Raw genomic sequence first — 14,621 nt, forward strand, 5'->3', positions numbered from 1 at the left:
TAATTTCCCAAGACAAACCAGGAGTTCTAAAAATATCGGTTTGGCTGTCAAAGCAGTGTTGGCTTTGGCCAGCCGTTGAAATGGTGCGATATTATGGGGAACGCGCACATAAAGCCCCATCCGCGAGTGCGAAATAAGAAACAAGTTCACTGGAAAGCTGCAGGTATATTAATATTGTTTTTAATTATCATAAAAAAGAGTTTTTTAAAGGGTTAATTGATACTTAAACTGTATCTAATTACCTCATAATATAAACTGGTGATGTCAGGTTCGAAAGAGCAAGCCAGAGTATTTTTAGAACTGTGTTAGCGTGTCGAGCATACAAGTTATTACAAACTTATTTTTAGTTTTTAGAAGCTGGAAAGTGATTTTTTTAGTAAACATAGCATGTTTTCTTATCAAAGCTTGTAAACTGCATAAAACTTTTTTCATATTATATTTGTAAAAACTTCGTAAAAGCCTATCAATTAATAGAAAAATAATAAAAACAATATTTATAAAGATAAACTATTAAACAATAAATCAGTTTACTGCTCCAAAAAGGTGTAATTAGATAAATATATCCTTTGTAGAAAAAAAACTACTTTAAGATGGGACTACTACCCACCTGTTGAACTCATTAAAAATTGTTTAGTAAATAGAAGCCAAAGAGTGTGTATTTTTATCTAAATCCTTTAAATATTTGGGTATTAATTGAGAGAGACATGCATCAAAGATTAATTCTGGGACCACTTTTATTTCTACTATTTACACTATATGTTAAATCCAAGGGTGGATGTTTTGTCATTTGATTTAAAAAAAGATACTTTTATTTTTCGTGGCAGTATTTACAGCCATAAAGCAAAATTAATAAAGATTTTGAGGCCACATTTCTCGCCTTACATGATGAAGTCAGATTATATAAAAGATGATACGTTTCGTCTGTTAGAGTCCATCATCAACGAATGAATGTTTTAGCGATGTACTTTTAGTGAACGTTTCAAATGTTTAAAACATTTTGAGGATAAAAGTTGTTTGATATGTCGACTTATAAAATATATTCAAAATATTTATTAGATATTATAACGAGCTATATAAAAATCTTAATTATTTAAAATTTTAGTTGATTTGAAAAATTAAATAGTTTGTCAATGGATTAAAAAAAAATTATGCTGTTAAAGATTTAGCAAAAATCTAATAACTAACAACAATTTAATTAAATAAATTTTCATATTGAAGCTCAAAACAATGGTGCGTTGTTTTACTGAAAATGTATTCAAAAATGACTCGAGTACTTTACATAAGACCTCTATGAAAACAGGGATGGGTGGATAATCTTTACATGTAATGTAATTTTTTCCATACTTTATACATACTATTTAAATCTTTTACAATCCGATATGGCACCAATAAGAAAAATAAAACTGATGATGGTCAAAAACGAATCATATAGGGCGAAAAAAGTGTCCATAAATAAAAGTAATTTATGCGAGTTAATGGCTTTAAACAACGTTATCAAAAAATATATATTTTTCTTATTATCGTTCTATTTTTTCAGATGTTTCCAAAAATATTTTAAGCAAGTTTTTTGATGAAATAGTTTAATTAAGCATCAAATAACGGTACTTTTTTTACGATTCCAGTTTGCCTAAAAAATAAATTTTTTAATAATATGCAAATGACACCCAAACTTATTTTTAACGGTATGAACTTTAAAGCAGTTATTAATTAAAACCATTTCAGTATTTATATATCTACAGCTCAAAGCTCATAACATCAATTCAAAATTTTGGTATCAAAATTGCTCCTATTAACTGTTTTTAAATACATATCTTATATTTTATTCAGAATAATTCCTTGTGAAAAAAATTTTTGTAACTACTTAAAACTGATTAAATTAATATGTACTCTACTCTACAGTAGTCTAGAAAGTAGAAACTTTAAAACTTCTATACCTAATGTTTTACAGTGGTTGCTATATTGGTCATGTTACTTCTTTATTTAATGTGTCTAGCTGGTTAAGTCTGGAGATACGTGCGGCATATTTCTACTTACTTCTTACCAATAATATAAGTTTGTAACTAAACTTATATTATCGGTATCCGATTTTTTTTTAGCAAACATATGTCCTTTAGTCGACCTACGCGTAATGCTAATTGCTTTAATTTCTAAGCATTGAACTAAATTTAAAAGTTACCATGCAGTCATTTAATAGACTAATCTTTTAAAATCTAGTGAAATGTTACTCTACTAAATATCAATTTAATAGTTACTTTAAATGGTGGCATAAAAGTTGATTCTGGTTTTATGGAGAGGAATTTCCTGAGCAGGTTGCATGTCTACAGTATTGTTGCTTTTAGAACAGGGTCTGCATTGCTGAGTCAAGTTTATATTTAGGTTTTCCATGAAGCCCTTAGGGGTGACTCAAATGGGTGCTATAACTAATAATATTATTTTTAGATTGTTTTGTTTCCATAGTTCGGTTAGTTCAATGGCTAGCGTTGTGTATTTCTAAAATTTGTTTTCTTATTTCTGGCATCTGTCGGTAATATGATGTTGATTACATAAGTAGATATGTTCTTTTTTAAGGTAAATATCTGGTTTATTATGTGCGAATATTTTATCTGCATAAGTTGTAATATCCCAATATAGTTATGTATCAGAATAGCTTATGAATTGGCAATGCAAGCTCTTGTTGGATGTTTTTAGCTGTATTAAGTCGAACTGTATATTCTGCTCTCGCATATAATTAACATCTGTTTATAATGTGATGTGTTGTCGATGTTTTCTGAACATATCTGTGTCCATGTTTTTTGTGTTTTTTTGTAACGACCACCTAGACTTGTGTCGCCATGCTAAGCCCTTCTGTTTCAGGATACAGGTGCCTTTTGGCCAGCTATGTGAACTAAGGTTTTTTTTGTCTATGTGCTGTTGCTAGGTTATATCATAATGTCTTCAGTGAATTGTCTTGGGAGACCGTTATAATTACGTAAATTTGGTTGTTAATGGTGTTTCATTGTTTTGTGCTTTATCATCAGCTATTTACTGACTCAAACCTAGAGGTGTATGGTTCCGATTATTAGCTAGATAGATTAGGTAGATTATCTGCTATTATTACCGCTTGATGTTGAATATTATTTTTATTATTACCGAGTTAAGTGTACTTCGCAGCATAAATTCCAGACCTTAGTTCTAATATTTTGGCCAGAATATTTATCGAGCCTCTAGTTAATAAAGTGGTTTGGCTCGGAAGTTTAACCCAGCTCCTTTATCCTTTCCTAAAAATTTCCTTATTATCTGGAATATTTGAACTGTCCTTCTTTGAGAATGGTTGATAACAATCATAATAATTGCAGATTCTTAGTGAAGTTGTTTGGCAGTATTCCGTCTATGGAAATCAACAAGGGGTATTCGCTCTTATTTCAATTTTCACGTGTTCTATAAATCATATCCCAGATTCTCGTACTTGTGTATTTTCTCCTTCTCAGTCTTGATAATATTATGAGAAAGTGGGACTGCTATATACTTCTGCCATTTTTTTTTTTTAATTCTTTATGGGCAGCATATACTACCGATATTTCTGAGCGTATCCCAATATAATACGCAATCTTCCGACTCCAATACTGGTTGTGGCCTTCATTATGAATTTTCGGACAGTACTAGACCATCCACCCATTACATACGCTGTTGTCTCTTCAACATTGCCACATTTCTAGCACATCTTCTTTTAAACAGTGTCGCTTGTAGTTGTTAGTTGCAGTTACTCTGTTCTGAATTGTCATCAAAAATCATTTTATTTCTGAGTATAGGTGGTTCTCCTTTAGCCAAATTAGTGAGTTTTCCACATCTATTCCTTCACTGTAGAAAAATGTCGAATACCTTCTATGTAGAGCCCCTTTTCTCTAATTTCTGATATGTGCATTTTTAGCTGATATGCCCAGTATACAGTTAGGATGATCCAAGTCTAAATGACGTATAGTCATCTTAAGTCTTCCTTAGCAACCTCCTTTATCAATTCAGCATCAGATTCCAGAAACCTTTCCCGCATTATCTTTTCTTAACTAAGGCACAGTTTCTTGATGTTAATAAGTCCTCTTCCACCTTCTTTACGTAAAGCATATAATCTTCCTACTAACGAATGAGGGTGCGGCTTCCTAAATTTTGCGAAAGATTCTTTGGGTTAGTCGATCCAGCTCTTCCAAATTCGTGACAGACCATTTAACAATTCCAAACGAAAACATAAGTACTTCCCTCTAAGAGATAAGTATTCTACAATTTAGTCATGCGCTTGTGATATTTGTCCTGGAACTCCTTCTTCAACATTATATGATCTAACCGTTGATTTTGTGGCATATCCAGATAACGATAGGTTTCTTCAGGTGGTAGTTGGCTTACTTAATTGTTTTAGCATTGGCTTCCATAGATACAAATTGTAAAATAATTGCTAAGTAGGAGTCTAAGATGGTAACACCAGCGATTAGATAATTTTAGTTTAAAAGATCTATTAGGGATAAGCGATTAACCACAAAGAAATTATGTTTTTTGTAATTCTAACTTCTAAAAATGTTTTCTGCTTTTCATATTATTTTTAGTTGATTTTTTGTGCTTAAGTAATAATTTATTCTTTAATTTAAAACAATATTAAAAATATGCATTGGTTAAGCTTATTTACTAATGAACGTATAAGTTTTAGTCTGTATATGTTTTTATGTATGTGTCCGGAAAATATATTTTCGTAAGCCTTCTTAAGCTTTTTCGGCTCACAACAAATATATCCTTATATTTATTTTATTGTAAATCTTATATAGTTGCTTAAAGAACATTAAAAAAAATCAGCTGTTAGACCGTGGCGAAGATTACAAAACTAGAAAAAAAATGTAGTTAATTAAAGTTTTAATATTTTTAAATGAGATAGTTGTTTCACAGGCAAATATAAATAGTTCTGCATATAAGGATCAGAGGTCTTTGGTAATTATCACTAACTCTTAAAAAATATAAAATTAATTCATTTAAGTCCTTTAAAATAGTTTTACAATAAAAAAATTTTAAAAATTCCTTAAAATAGCCACGTCATGTGTTTTTCTGCCAAACCGACACGCATTTGGCATAAAATACAAATGATGAAAAATTTTCTTTTAAAAAAAAATTAGGCATTTCTATTATTGAATTCACTCTCAAAACATACAATACTAGCATAATGTAAGGCCTATCGGACGGTTTGGGCAAAATTTAAGTATTTTTGATTGGCAGAGCAACCTAATATATTCTCTAAAGGCTTTTGGATTCGAGATTTTAAAAAAAAAAGTATTAGTTCATGACACGCATAGTAGTGCGCATTAATCTCTATTGATTTTTAAAGATTTCCACCCAAGTCTTCTCTAAAAAAGACACTGATCAATACATACTTATGCAATACATGTATTATTTTTTATAGCTATATTCTAAAAATACTTTACATCATTGCATTGTATTATTTTTTAAATAACCTGGATAAAGTAGCCGCGGATAAAATTAGACAATAAAATAAAAAATGCCATTAGAATTTATTGTTTTCTTTTTTGTAGCATGATATTAATATCTAGAGTATAACGGAAACATTGGCTTTTTTATTTAATCCTGGCTATGTAAACAGTAACATTTTATTAATTTTTATTATAAAATATTCGACATTGAATATATGTATGTTAAATCAAAAAAGCCATTCCTATCAACGTACTGTGCATGTCGGCATATTCTGTGAAAGAGAAATATTCATCCATCTACTAATATAAAATCTAATGGATTTCCTTATATGGAGTCCATCGAGTAATAAATGATCATATATCATACCCGTTTATTATTAAGATGCGATATAAAGAGGGTGTCACTCGTAGTTTCTATTGGATGTTTTATCTAGATAGCGACATATAGATCATGACCACATGAGTCCGTCTTTAGATAGTTTCTTAATCCAGGCAAAACCATATTGGATTTCCAATGGATGAATTTATCTGTGAAATGCTTTAAATATCCTAAGATCTTAAGATCTTAAGGTAGGTTGTTGAGATGGTCTCTTGTAGAAAATGGTCGTTGGTAAGAACCTGCTGTTCCCATATGCAGTTTTTACATAAGATCTTTTTTTTTAACTCATTATTCATATATCGTGGTCCAGAGGGAACATGACGTGGTTATGCAATGATATTTCTTATTTGTGTGCAGTCTTGTTATAGTAGAGGTTGTAAGATTTATTTTCCCCCGTGTTGGGTATAATCGAGGATATAATTTTTTTAGTGTGAATAATTTTTTTTCTTTCAAAGTTGTCCTGTTAATATTTCTTATTTTATGTATGAATATCAAAATTCAGTTATAGGTTGGTTAAGTTTAAGAAGTCTTAGGCTAGACTTCCTTTTTATTGATATATGCAATATTTTCTTATTTATTGTAAGAATCTTTTTAAGAAATAAAAGACAATTTATCATTATTATGATTATCTTTGTTTTCATACTATACTGTAAAAAAAAAGAGAATGTCGGCCAAAGATCAACATCTACCAAGAAACAGAGTGTTTTTTTTTCATATCATTTGTATATTTGACAATTTTAGATTAATTTTATTGCTGGTTATAATATAGGTTGAAACATAATTGTTACATCGGTTACAATTTAATTTTTAAGCAAAAGTAATACATATAAATTATTAAGTTTTTTTTTTAATTTCAAGACTATACGACTGATATTTTTTATAAATATTATTTAAGCAAAATGCTAAAGCAAACAATTACTCCAATATTTAGTAGTCCGAAAGCCAGGACTCCGGGAGCTATATTCATCATTAGGACTAATTATTAATGGTTTTGTGGGTGGTAATATTAGGTAAAAGTTATTCTCCTTATTTATTACGTGTTCTTTACAGTTTCTCCATATATCTCTATTTAGCTACTCTAGCCTTATTAAAAGACGTCATGCAAGTATATAATGTTGGACTTGCAGGCATTTTTGCTGAAGTTTAATAGTTTTTCTTGATTCCATGAAGACTATTTTACCGTTGAACTTTTTACGTGTAATTAAAGCCACACTTAATTAATTAAAATTTCACGAACAGTTTTTAAACATGTAAACTTACATTATAAGTACATATTATAAGTCTATTCCGAAACATTATTTTCTAATGTTGGGAATAAATTATCCTTTTAGAATCTATAAACTGTCCTTGTCAGTATTATTAATTTTCCGATGCTACGAATCCTTTTTTTTCTTTTTAGAGAATGGTCTTGGACACTCATAACTGGATAAATTGTAAAATATAATATTAAAGGTAATTCTGTAATTCGCGTAAAACATAGTATGCTCCGACTGATCACTGTCTCATTTTAAACATTGAAAAATATTTTTTTTAATTCATTAGCTTTACACATATAGGTTTGGTTAGAAAGCCTTGACCAAAAACATCATCGCTAGTTCTTCGTGCGACATCCTCCTCAAATGGTCGCCAAAAAGCCATTTCCAATATTATTTAATAATCAATAAAACAAAAAATTAAAGACTTAAATGGACTAACTAAAATTTATTTTTCTACTAAAACGGTAAAACCATAATAGTGAAAACAAAGAACGACTCGGAAAACAAATATACAAAAGTATAAACAGCTACACACATAAATATCCTTTAAAAACAGTGCGAAACAGGCACTGGCACTATTTACAAACTAGAAATCTGATAAATTCTATGATATTTGCTTGGAAAATGAAATCTCATTCAGGTCTCACCAATCTCAATCACTTTCTCAGACTCGCCTTGACTTATGGGACTTTTGATAGTTTTGTACAATTATTTAATTTAAAATGGATATACTATACTTGTCGTAAGTTTATACACACACACACACAATCTTTGTTTACACCAAGAAAGAACAACATTATTAATTATTGAAATACCGATTACTTCTGTCGAAAACTTAAAGGGTAATAAAGGCGCAAATCGCATAATTTGATTGTCGTATTGAAAATTGGCTAATAGGACTGAATGGAAATTTCCTTTAACACAATATAAATAAATAGATTATTACAAACGAATGGATATATTGTAGGTATAAATAGATTGATATTCATTGGGAAAATTGTCGGTTGTAACAATCGAATAGTATGTTTACCATAATAGAAAACTTACATTCTTACAATAAAACTCTTTGATTATTATAATTGAATATTTTTACTATCACAAAGTCAACTTATTTAGTTGAGGAAACTAAATTCATAAAAAAATAACAATACACAACAAGTATACATGTATAACTTATTGCAATAAAAAGGGAAACAAGAATTAACAAGAAACTTAAATAATACATATATGTTTAGGGATAAAAAATGTAAATACAAAAAAAAAACTAAAAGATCAAAGTAAGAAAATAGAGATTTACTAATCTACTATGGAACCATAGGTACAGAAGATTATTTTATAACTTACGAATTATGATCAACTTAACTCAATCCTTATATAGTTCTTCAAATTTTTCCTTAAATATTTTTTTTTAAGTCAGTGCAATACTGCGTAGATGAATTATGAGATACACTGATTATTTACGGTAACAATTTAGAGTAGTGGTTCTAAAGTCGTAATCGAAGTTTTAGGTAAGCATAATCAAAAACTTCGATTGGGCCATTTTTATGGATGCAGTATCACCCTCTATTGGCTTGTAAATTTAAGACTTTTTTTGACTTCATTCCTTAATTGGTTATTTTACTCCTGGTTTTGATAATTTACACTGCTTCTATTGATAAATGCATCATTTTGCCTGGACCAGCTAAAATCCACGGGTGACCATGGTCTTGTTTGAACAGGATTCCTAACCTGCTGTGTCCAATGGCCATACATATCTTACAAGTAGCCCTTTAGATGTAAGAAAGCCTCTTGTTCTAACGCAGGAAGCATATTATTTTTGGCATCATTTATATTTAAGGAAATTTCCTTTATTTTAAATTTGGAAACTATTTAACATGGTAAACTATTAAAAAAACTTAAGAAAAAAATAATTCGAAGTTAACTTTCACAAAGACCTATGATAAAATAAAAATAATGCTAACTGTTAAATAGCTACTAATAATTTTATTTAATATTTTGATAACCACAACTAATAATATTTTCATTATAGGCGCTTGCTTTGGAAAAGGACAATACAGCTTTGATATAGGTAAACCAGTCACAAAACTGGACCAATTTCAAGAACTTACTTGCATGAGTTACTTGTTCAGTTATTTTTTTAAGCGGCATAATTAATATTAATAAGACAGTTTTATTTTATGTTCGAAGAATATCATTTCTACTAACGATAACAAAGTGAGAATCCCCAATATTTGTATTGTGCATGACCAGTTCTACTTTTATGTACATCTAGGTAACATCTTGTCTCTGGTTAAATATGAAGTCAATATATTTATTTAATAATATTGTGCAATCAAGCAAATATTTTTATATAATAATATACAGTCAAATTAATGAATGGTTGCATGTTTATGAAATAAGATATAAAAAAGGAATGAGGATAATTATTTTAATTAATTACCAAAGCAAACAATTTTTTAGTCCACCACTCATTCATTATGTTTAATTTCTAAATATTTTTTTATCACTAATAAGCCAAGTTATTTCTTAGACCGATCAGCACCTCCAGGAAAACCAGAACTATTGCCAGAAGCTGAAGTAACCCCGGACCTCGTAACTCTTCGCTGGAGTCGACCTATTAACGATGGAGGCTCACCAATCTCGGGTTACCTCGTGGAACATCGTAGAGTTGGCTCACCCCATTGGGTGCGAGCCACGCCACTTCCAGTTCCTTTTCCTGAAATAACCCTAAGCGGACTCGAACCTGGGTAATTTTATTTTAATATAAAAATTAAATAGGATTTTAATTCTTTGTTTTAGGTGGCGATATCAGTTTAGGGTAAGCGCCGAAAATGCAGTGGGATATTCAGACCCATCAGAAGTTTCCGAACCGATAACAGTGACTTTGCAACGATCTGCAGTAACTGCTCCGAAATTTACTCAAGAAGTCGAAGATACTTCTGCTTTAGAGAACGAAAAATGCGAGTTTATTGTACATTTTCTTGGTCAACCTGCTCCAAAGGTAAGTAAGCTGGCTTATTCGCAAATTATTTAAAATTTTTGCTTATTACAAGATATTTAAAACAAAATGAAAAAAAATCTTTTTAGGTATGTTGGTTCAAAGATGGTTTCGAAATATTTAGCAGTCGAAGAATCCGTATATTAACGGAACACGATAGAAGTATATTAACGATCCACCAGACGTCACTGTCTGATGAAGGCGAAATCAAATGTTCGGTAACTAATAAAGCAGGACACGTATCCACTAAAGCCAAGTTAACTGTAGAAGCACCTCCTAGCATTCGATTGCCCAGAAATTATGAGGAAGGTCTTTTATTTGAGATGGGTAGGTACTAGCAACTAATGGCGAATACCCACGGAAACGCGTTTTATAAAAAGTAGGAGTAATATTAAGTTAATTTACAGGTGAAGTAATTCGACTAAAAGTATCAGTAGCAGGTCGTCCAACACCTTTAGTAATCTGGACTCATAATGGAGAATCCTTACAGAACAATGATAGGTTTGACATTGAATTTGCAGATAAATCGTTTTCCTTGAAAATAGCCGATGCCAAAAGGAGTGACCGTGGAGAGTACCAAATTAAGGCTGTCAATAAGCTTGGCGAGGATTCTGCTTCATTTTTGGTCACAGTTACTGATAAGCCATCACCACCAGGTAACTACCAAACCTCATCTACTTACAAATTTCAAATTTTCAAAAAAAATCAAATGTTTAACGTCCCATTTGCAATATAAACAATAGCTTGCTTGCTATAAGATGCACAAACTGTTTTGTGACTTTTGTTCCAGGCAAGGCAAAAGTGGTAATGACCCTTGGTAGATCAGTTACTTTACAATGGACTTCTCCAACCGATGATGGAGGCTGCAAAATAGGCAATTATATTGTAGAATACTACAGGTTAGGATGGAATGTGTGGTTAAAAGCTGCCACCAGCCGGCAGCTAACCACTAGATTGGGTGATCTTATTGAGGGCAGTGAATATAAGTTTAGGATAAAAGCTGAAAGTCCATACGGCATTAGTGATCCCAGCGAAGAGTCAGAAGTAATTTTTATACCGGATCTAAAAAGGGGCCTTTCTCAACCTTCGAGAAGTGGAAACCAACAAGACACTGAATTTTTTGAGGCCATTACTTCACCAACTGCTATGAGACGAAATAAAAAAATAAGGTCGCAGTCGTCATCTAGAGCAGAAGAAGAATCTGGAATACCACCAGTGCGACCTAAAAGATCCAAAAGTAAAAGCCAACAACAAACACCGGAATCGTCACCAATGCTGCCTCGTAAAGAGATTTCTACTCAAATTAATAATAGAATTTTTGATCGCGCTTCATTGGCTAGAGATCTAGCCTATGGTACTCCAGATATCAAATTACCCAAAGATATAGCACCTTATGGTCTTATTAATGAAAAAAAATTAACAAATGAAAAAAGTAATGTTGCTGATCATGCAATTTATAAGGTAACAATTGAGCAGCCAAAGGATGAAATACAGATTTCCGATTCACTTAGTCCACAAATGGATAAGAGGAAGCTAATTCGAGATCAGAGCGGGGGTAGTTCGGAATTCATGCTAGTCTTATATCCCGATGAGAATAATCAAGGTAAGCCTTATTTATAAAATAGTATTTTATATAATATAAAATATTTTCAGGTATGTCGGATTTACACAATTTCGATGAAAATTCAATGCCTCCACCCATGTCACTGTCAGCACCAGAGCTAGCTAGCTTGGAAGAATTTCTATTTCCGGGTATTAGAAATTCTGCAAGCTCATCTGAACTTCTCCATGAAAAAGCGATGATGCGCTTTTATGAAACAGCACAAGCAGAGGAAATGGAACTAGAATCCAGAAAACAATATACTTCTCACAGAAAAAACAGCATAGATGTTCCAAAAATTCAAATTAATTCTCAGGATAGTGATATTATAGGGCTAGATAGTCGGCATAGTCTTAGAAGCAAATCACAAAGAAAAGGGTCGGTTGGCTCAGTTGGATCTCAGCAAGCCAAATGGGCTCAAAAAAGACACAGCTTAAAAGCTCCAGCAGAAATTAAAGCTGATTTATTTAGCAGCAACCTTAAGAGAGCAGATGACATGACTATTCAGACATCAGTTGATAAGCCATATACCCAATCAAGCTTTGAACGAAAACCTGTAACATTTGCTGAAGAGCAAAAATGGAAAACAGAGTACGAAGAGAGCTTATCAGAAAGCGAATCTGAATCTGAGTCAGAAATTGAAAGGTTCAAATACGAAATAAATTATAGAGCACAAAAAGTACACACGGACCAGAGTTTTGATGAGGAGGAAACCACTTATCGACCTGTAGGTGGACTAAGTGACATGAAAGTTATAAATAAGGAGCCGTTTGAAATACTAACAAAGAAAAAAGAGCCAAACCCAAATTTCATTCCAAAGCCAATATTAAAAAAGACAGATTCACCTGGGGTTTCGCCAACACTTTCACCTACAGTTTCTCCTCCACCATCACCAACGGCAAAAACTTCTAGGGCATTATCACCAAGACCTGATATGGTCCTTCAGAGAAATAGATCAAAATCTTTGGCCGTCCCCGTGTTACCACCTTTAACTGCTTCCTCGGGAGAAGAAAGTGACGAGCCTGTAAATGGGTCAAGAAACAGATCATTTTCCCTAACTGCAGATCTAAAGTTACCTTCTTTGCGAAAAGACACATCCAAAAAGGCAAAAAATAATACTACTTTACCAAATATATCATCTAAAAAGCAAACAAATAATGCTACTTTGCCAAGTATATCAGCCATGGCTGAAATCACAGGAATCACAGCAGCAAGTGTTATTATTCCTAAAAAACTCTTAGAAAAGAAAGCAATGGATGAAGAAGCTAAAGTGGTCGTTGACAATTATGACTTATTGGTTAAAAGTGTTGGGCAAAGAAGAAGCAGTAATCCGTTTTTAAAGCGTCCTGAAATAGCTGAACCAAAACCAGTGAAATCACCGGAAATGACAAAGGAAAAAAGTCCATCAAGTGAAAATTTGAGTCAAGATAGTGGCTTTCAAAGTGTTTCAAGTTATAGAAGAAGTAGCTTTACTGATCACTATGACACCTTTGCAAAGTTCAGATCGCCAGTAAGAAAACCTCCAGAGCCAAGGGTTGCAGCTAGTCAAATGTCTGATATAAGTGATGTAACTAGAGTGCAAAAACAAAATAATACCGTTTATGAAATTAATACAAATATACCAAATATAAGAGGTTCTATACAAACTCCAGAACGGTCTATATCACCTCATAGGCCCACTACTCCGAATGTAGTTGAAAATAGGCCACAGAGAAGACATAGAAGATCAGTAACACGTTCCAAATCGCCAACCAAGAGAGGCATGAGTGTTACAAGAAAAGACAAACCACCTGAGCCAGCTGCTCATTCTGTTTCAAAGCAAACATCAACCACTACTTGTTCAACTTTATTCCCAAAAAGACATCCTATGTTAAGAGAAATCATGACTCAAACATCAGATTTTCTGGAATCCCTAGATCTGTCTATAGGGACTCGTCATGTATATCATAGCGGAGAAACTGAAGTAAAAGTAAGGTCTGCCATAGATTGGCTTATGGACTCAGCAATGTTCGCTGTTGCCTGTTGGCTTTATTTATTTGAAAATGAGCTTCTAGCCATCCCTGTGTTATTGATTATGGTATATAGGCAACTGCAACATGAAATTAATAAAAGGATTCCTAATTTTATTAAAAAGAGATGGAATACAAAGCCTAAAGAGTGACCAATAACGTTTATTTATTATTACATCTTAAGTTTATTAACTTTAATATTTTTATATCATATTGATTTAAAAATGTTTAGAACTTGGTTCATATAATTATTGACAATAATATAATATTTAGTTAAACTGTTTTACAAAAAAATATTATTTATATGTACTACCATGCCATTAATTAATTAATAATTTAAAAAATAAATAACTATTAAGTAAACGTTGTACTTTATTATTAGCAGGGTAGAATTTGGCAGACCATTTAGAATTTGCTTTTTACTTTCTGTTTGGTATCATTGTTGGAATGCATACAAATGGTTTTTTTTTTTAATAAAAGTTCTAATTAATTTTTAATTTAATAATGTAATTAATTTTTAAACTCTTAATAATTTTCGCTTCTGGTTTTCTTCTGATTTTATGACAGTTTACATTTTCTTTCTCTTATAAAACATAGTTTTTTTACCGACTTTTACTAAGAGCACCTTTTTTATGTAAAAAGCATAGGAACATCATAATCTAATGCCCAAACGGGCAGAAATTAAAGTCTTAAAGAAATGGGCCTAAATTTACCATATACCCCCCTGATTCTGAAGCCCCTGGTAAATATTTTTTTTATTTAGTAGGTTCAAAAGAATAAACGTACTAACAATAATTTACCTCCCAAAATTGGTTGCGGTAGCTAAAGTAGTTCCGGAGCTATTAAAAAAAAACTAGTTTTTAAAGGTTATTTTCAAAGAGCTCTAGCTCCCTGAGGAAGCTTTTCCGGACCCATGTTTATATGAACTTTTGTTTTTC

The 14,621-nt window shown here is 31.7% G+C and overlaps 1 protein-coding gene across 2 annotated transcripts; it reads left to right on the plus strand.

The window, feature by feature from the left end:
• On the plus strand, nt 1-14,046 carry LOC126740395 (uncharacterized). Of its 2 annotated transcripts, XM_050446389.1 has the most exons (8): nt 37-163; nt 9,106-9,144; nt 9,607-9,823; nt 9,876-10,077; nt 10,164-10,401; nt 10,482-10,730; nt 10,865-11,677; nt 11,728-14,046. In XM_050446389.1, exons 1-8 carry the CDS (start codon nt 94-96, stop codon nt 13,833-13,835), a joined length of 3,936 nt encoding a protein of 1,311 aa, XP_050302346.1. In that variant the 5' UTR covers nt 37-93; the 3' UTR covers nt 13,836-14,046. The 2 variants fall into 2 exon arrangements, with proteins under 2 accessions (XP_050302347.1, XP_050302346.1); XM_050446390.1 differs by lacking the exon at nt 9,106-9,144 and having other exon boundaries at nt 1-163.
• Nucleotides 14,047-14,621: the final 575 nt, after the last annotated feature.

This window comes from Anthonomus grandis, chromosome 9, assembly GCF_022605725.1.
Source record: "Anthonomus grandis grandis chromosome 9, icAntGran1.3, whole genome shotgun sequence".
Lineage (NCBI taxonomy): Eukaryota > Metazoa > Arthropoda > Insecta > Coleoptera > Curculionidae > Anthonomus > Anthonomus grandis.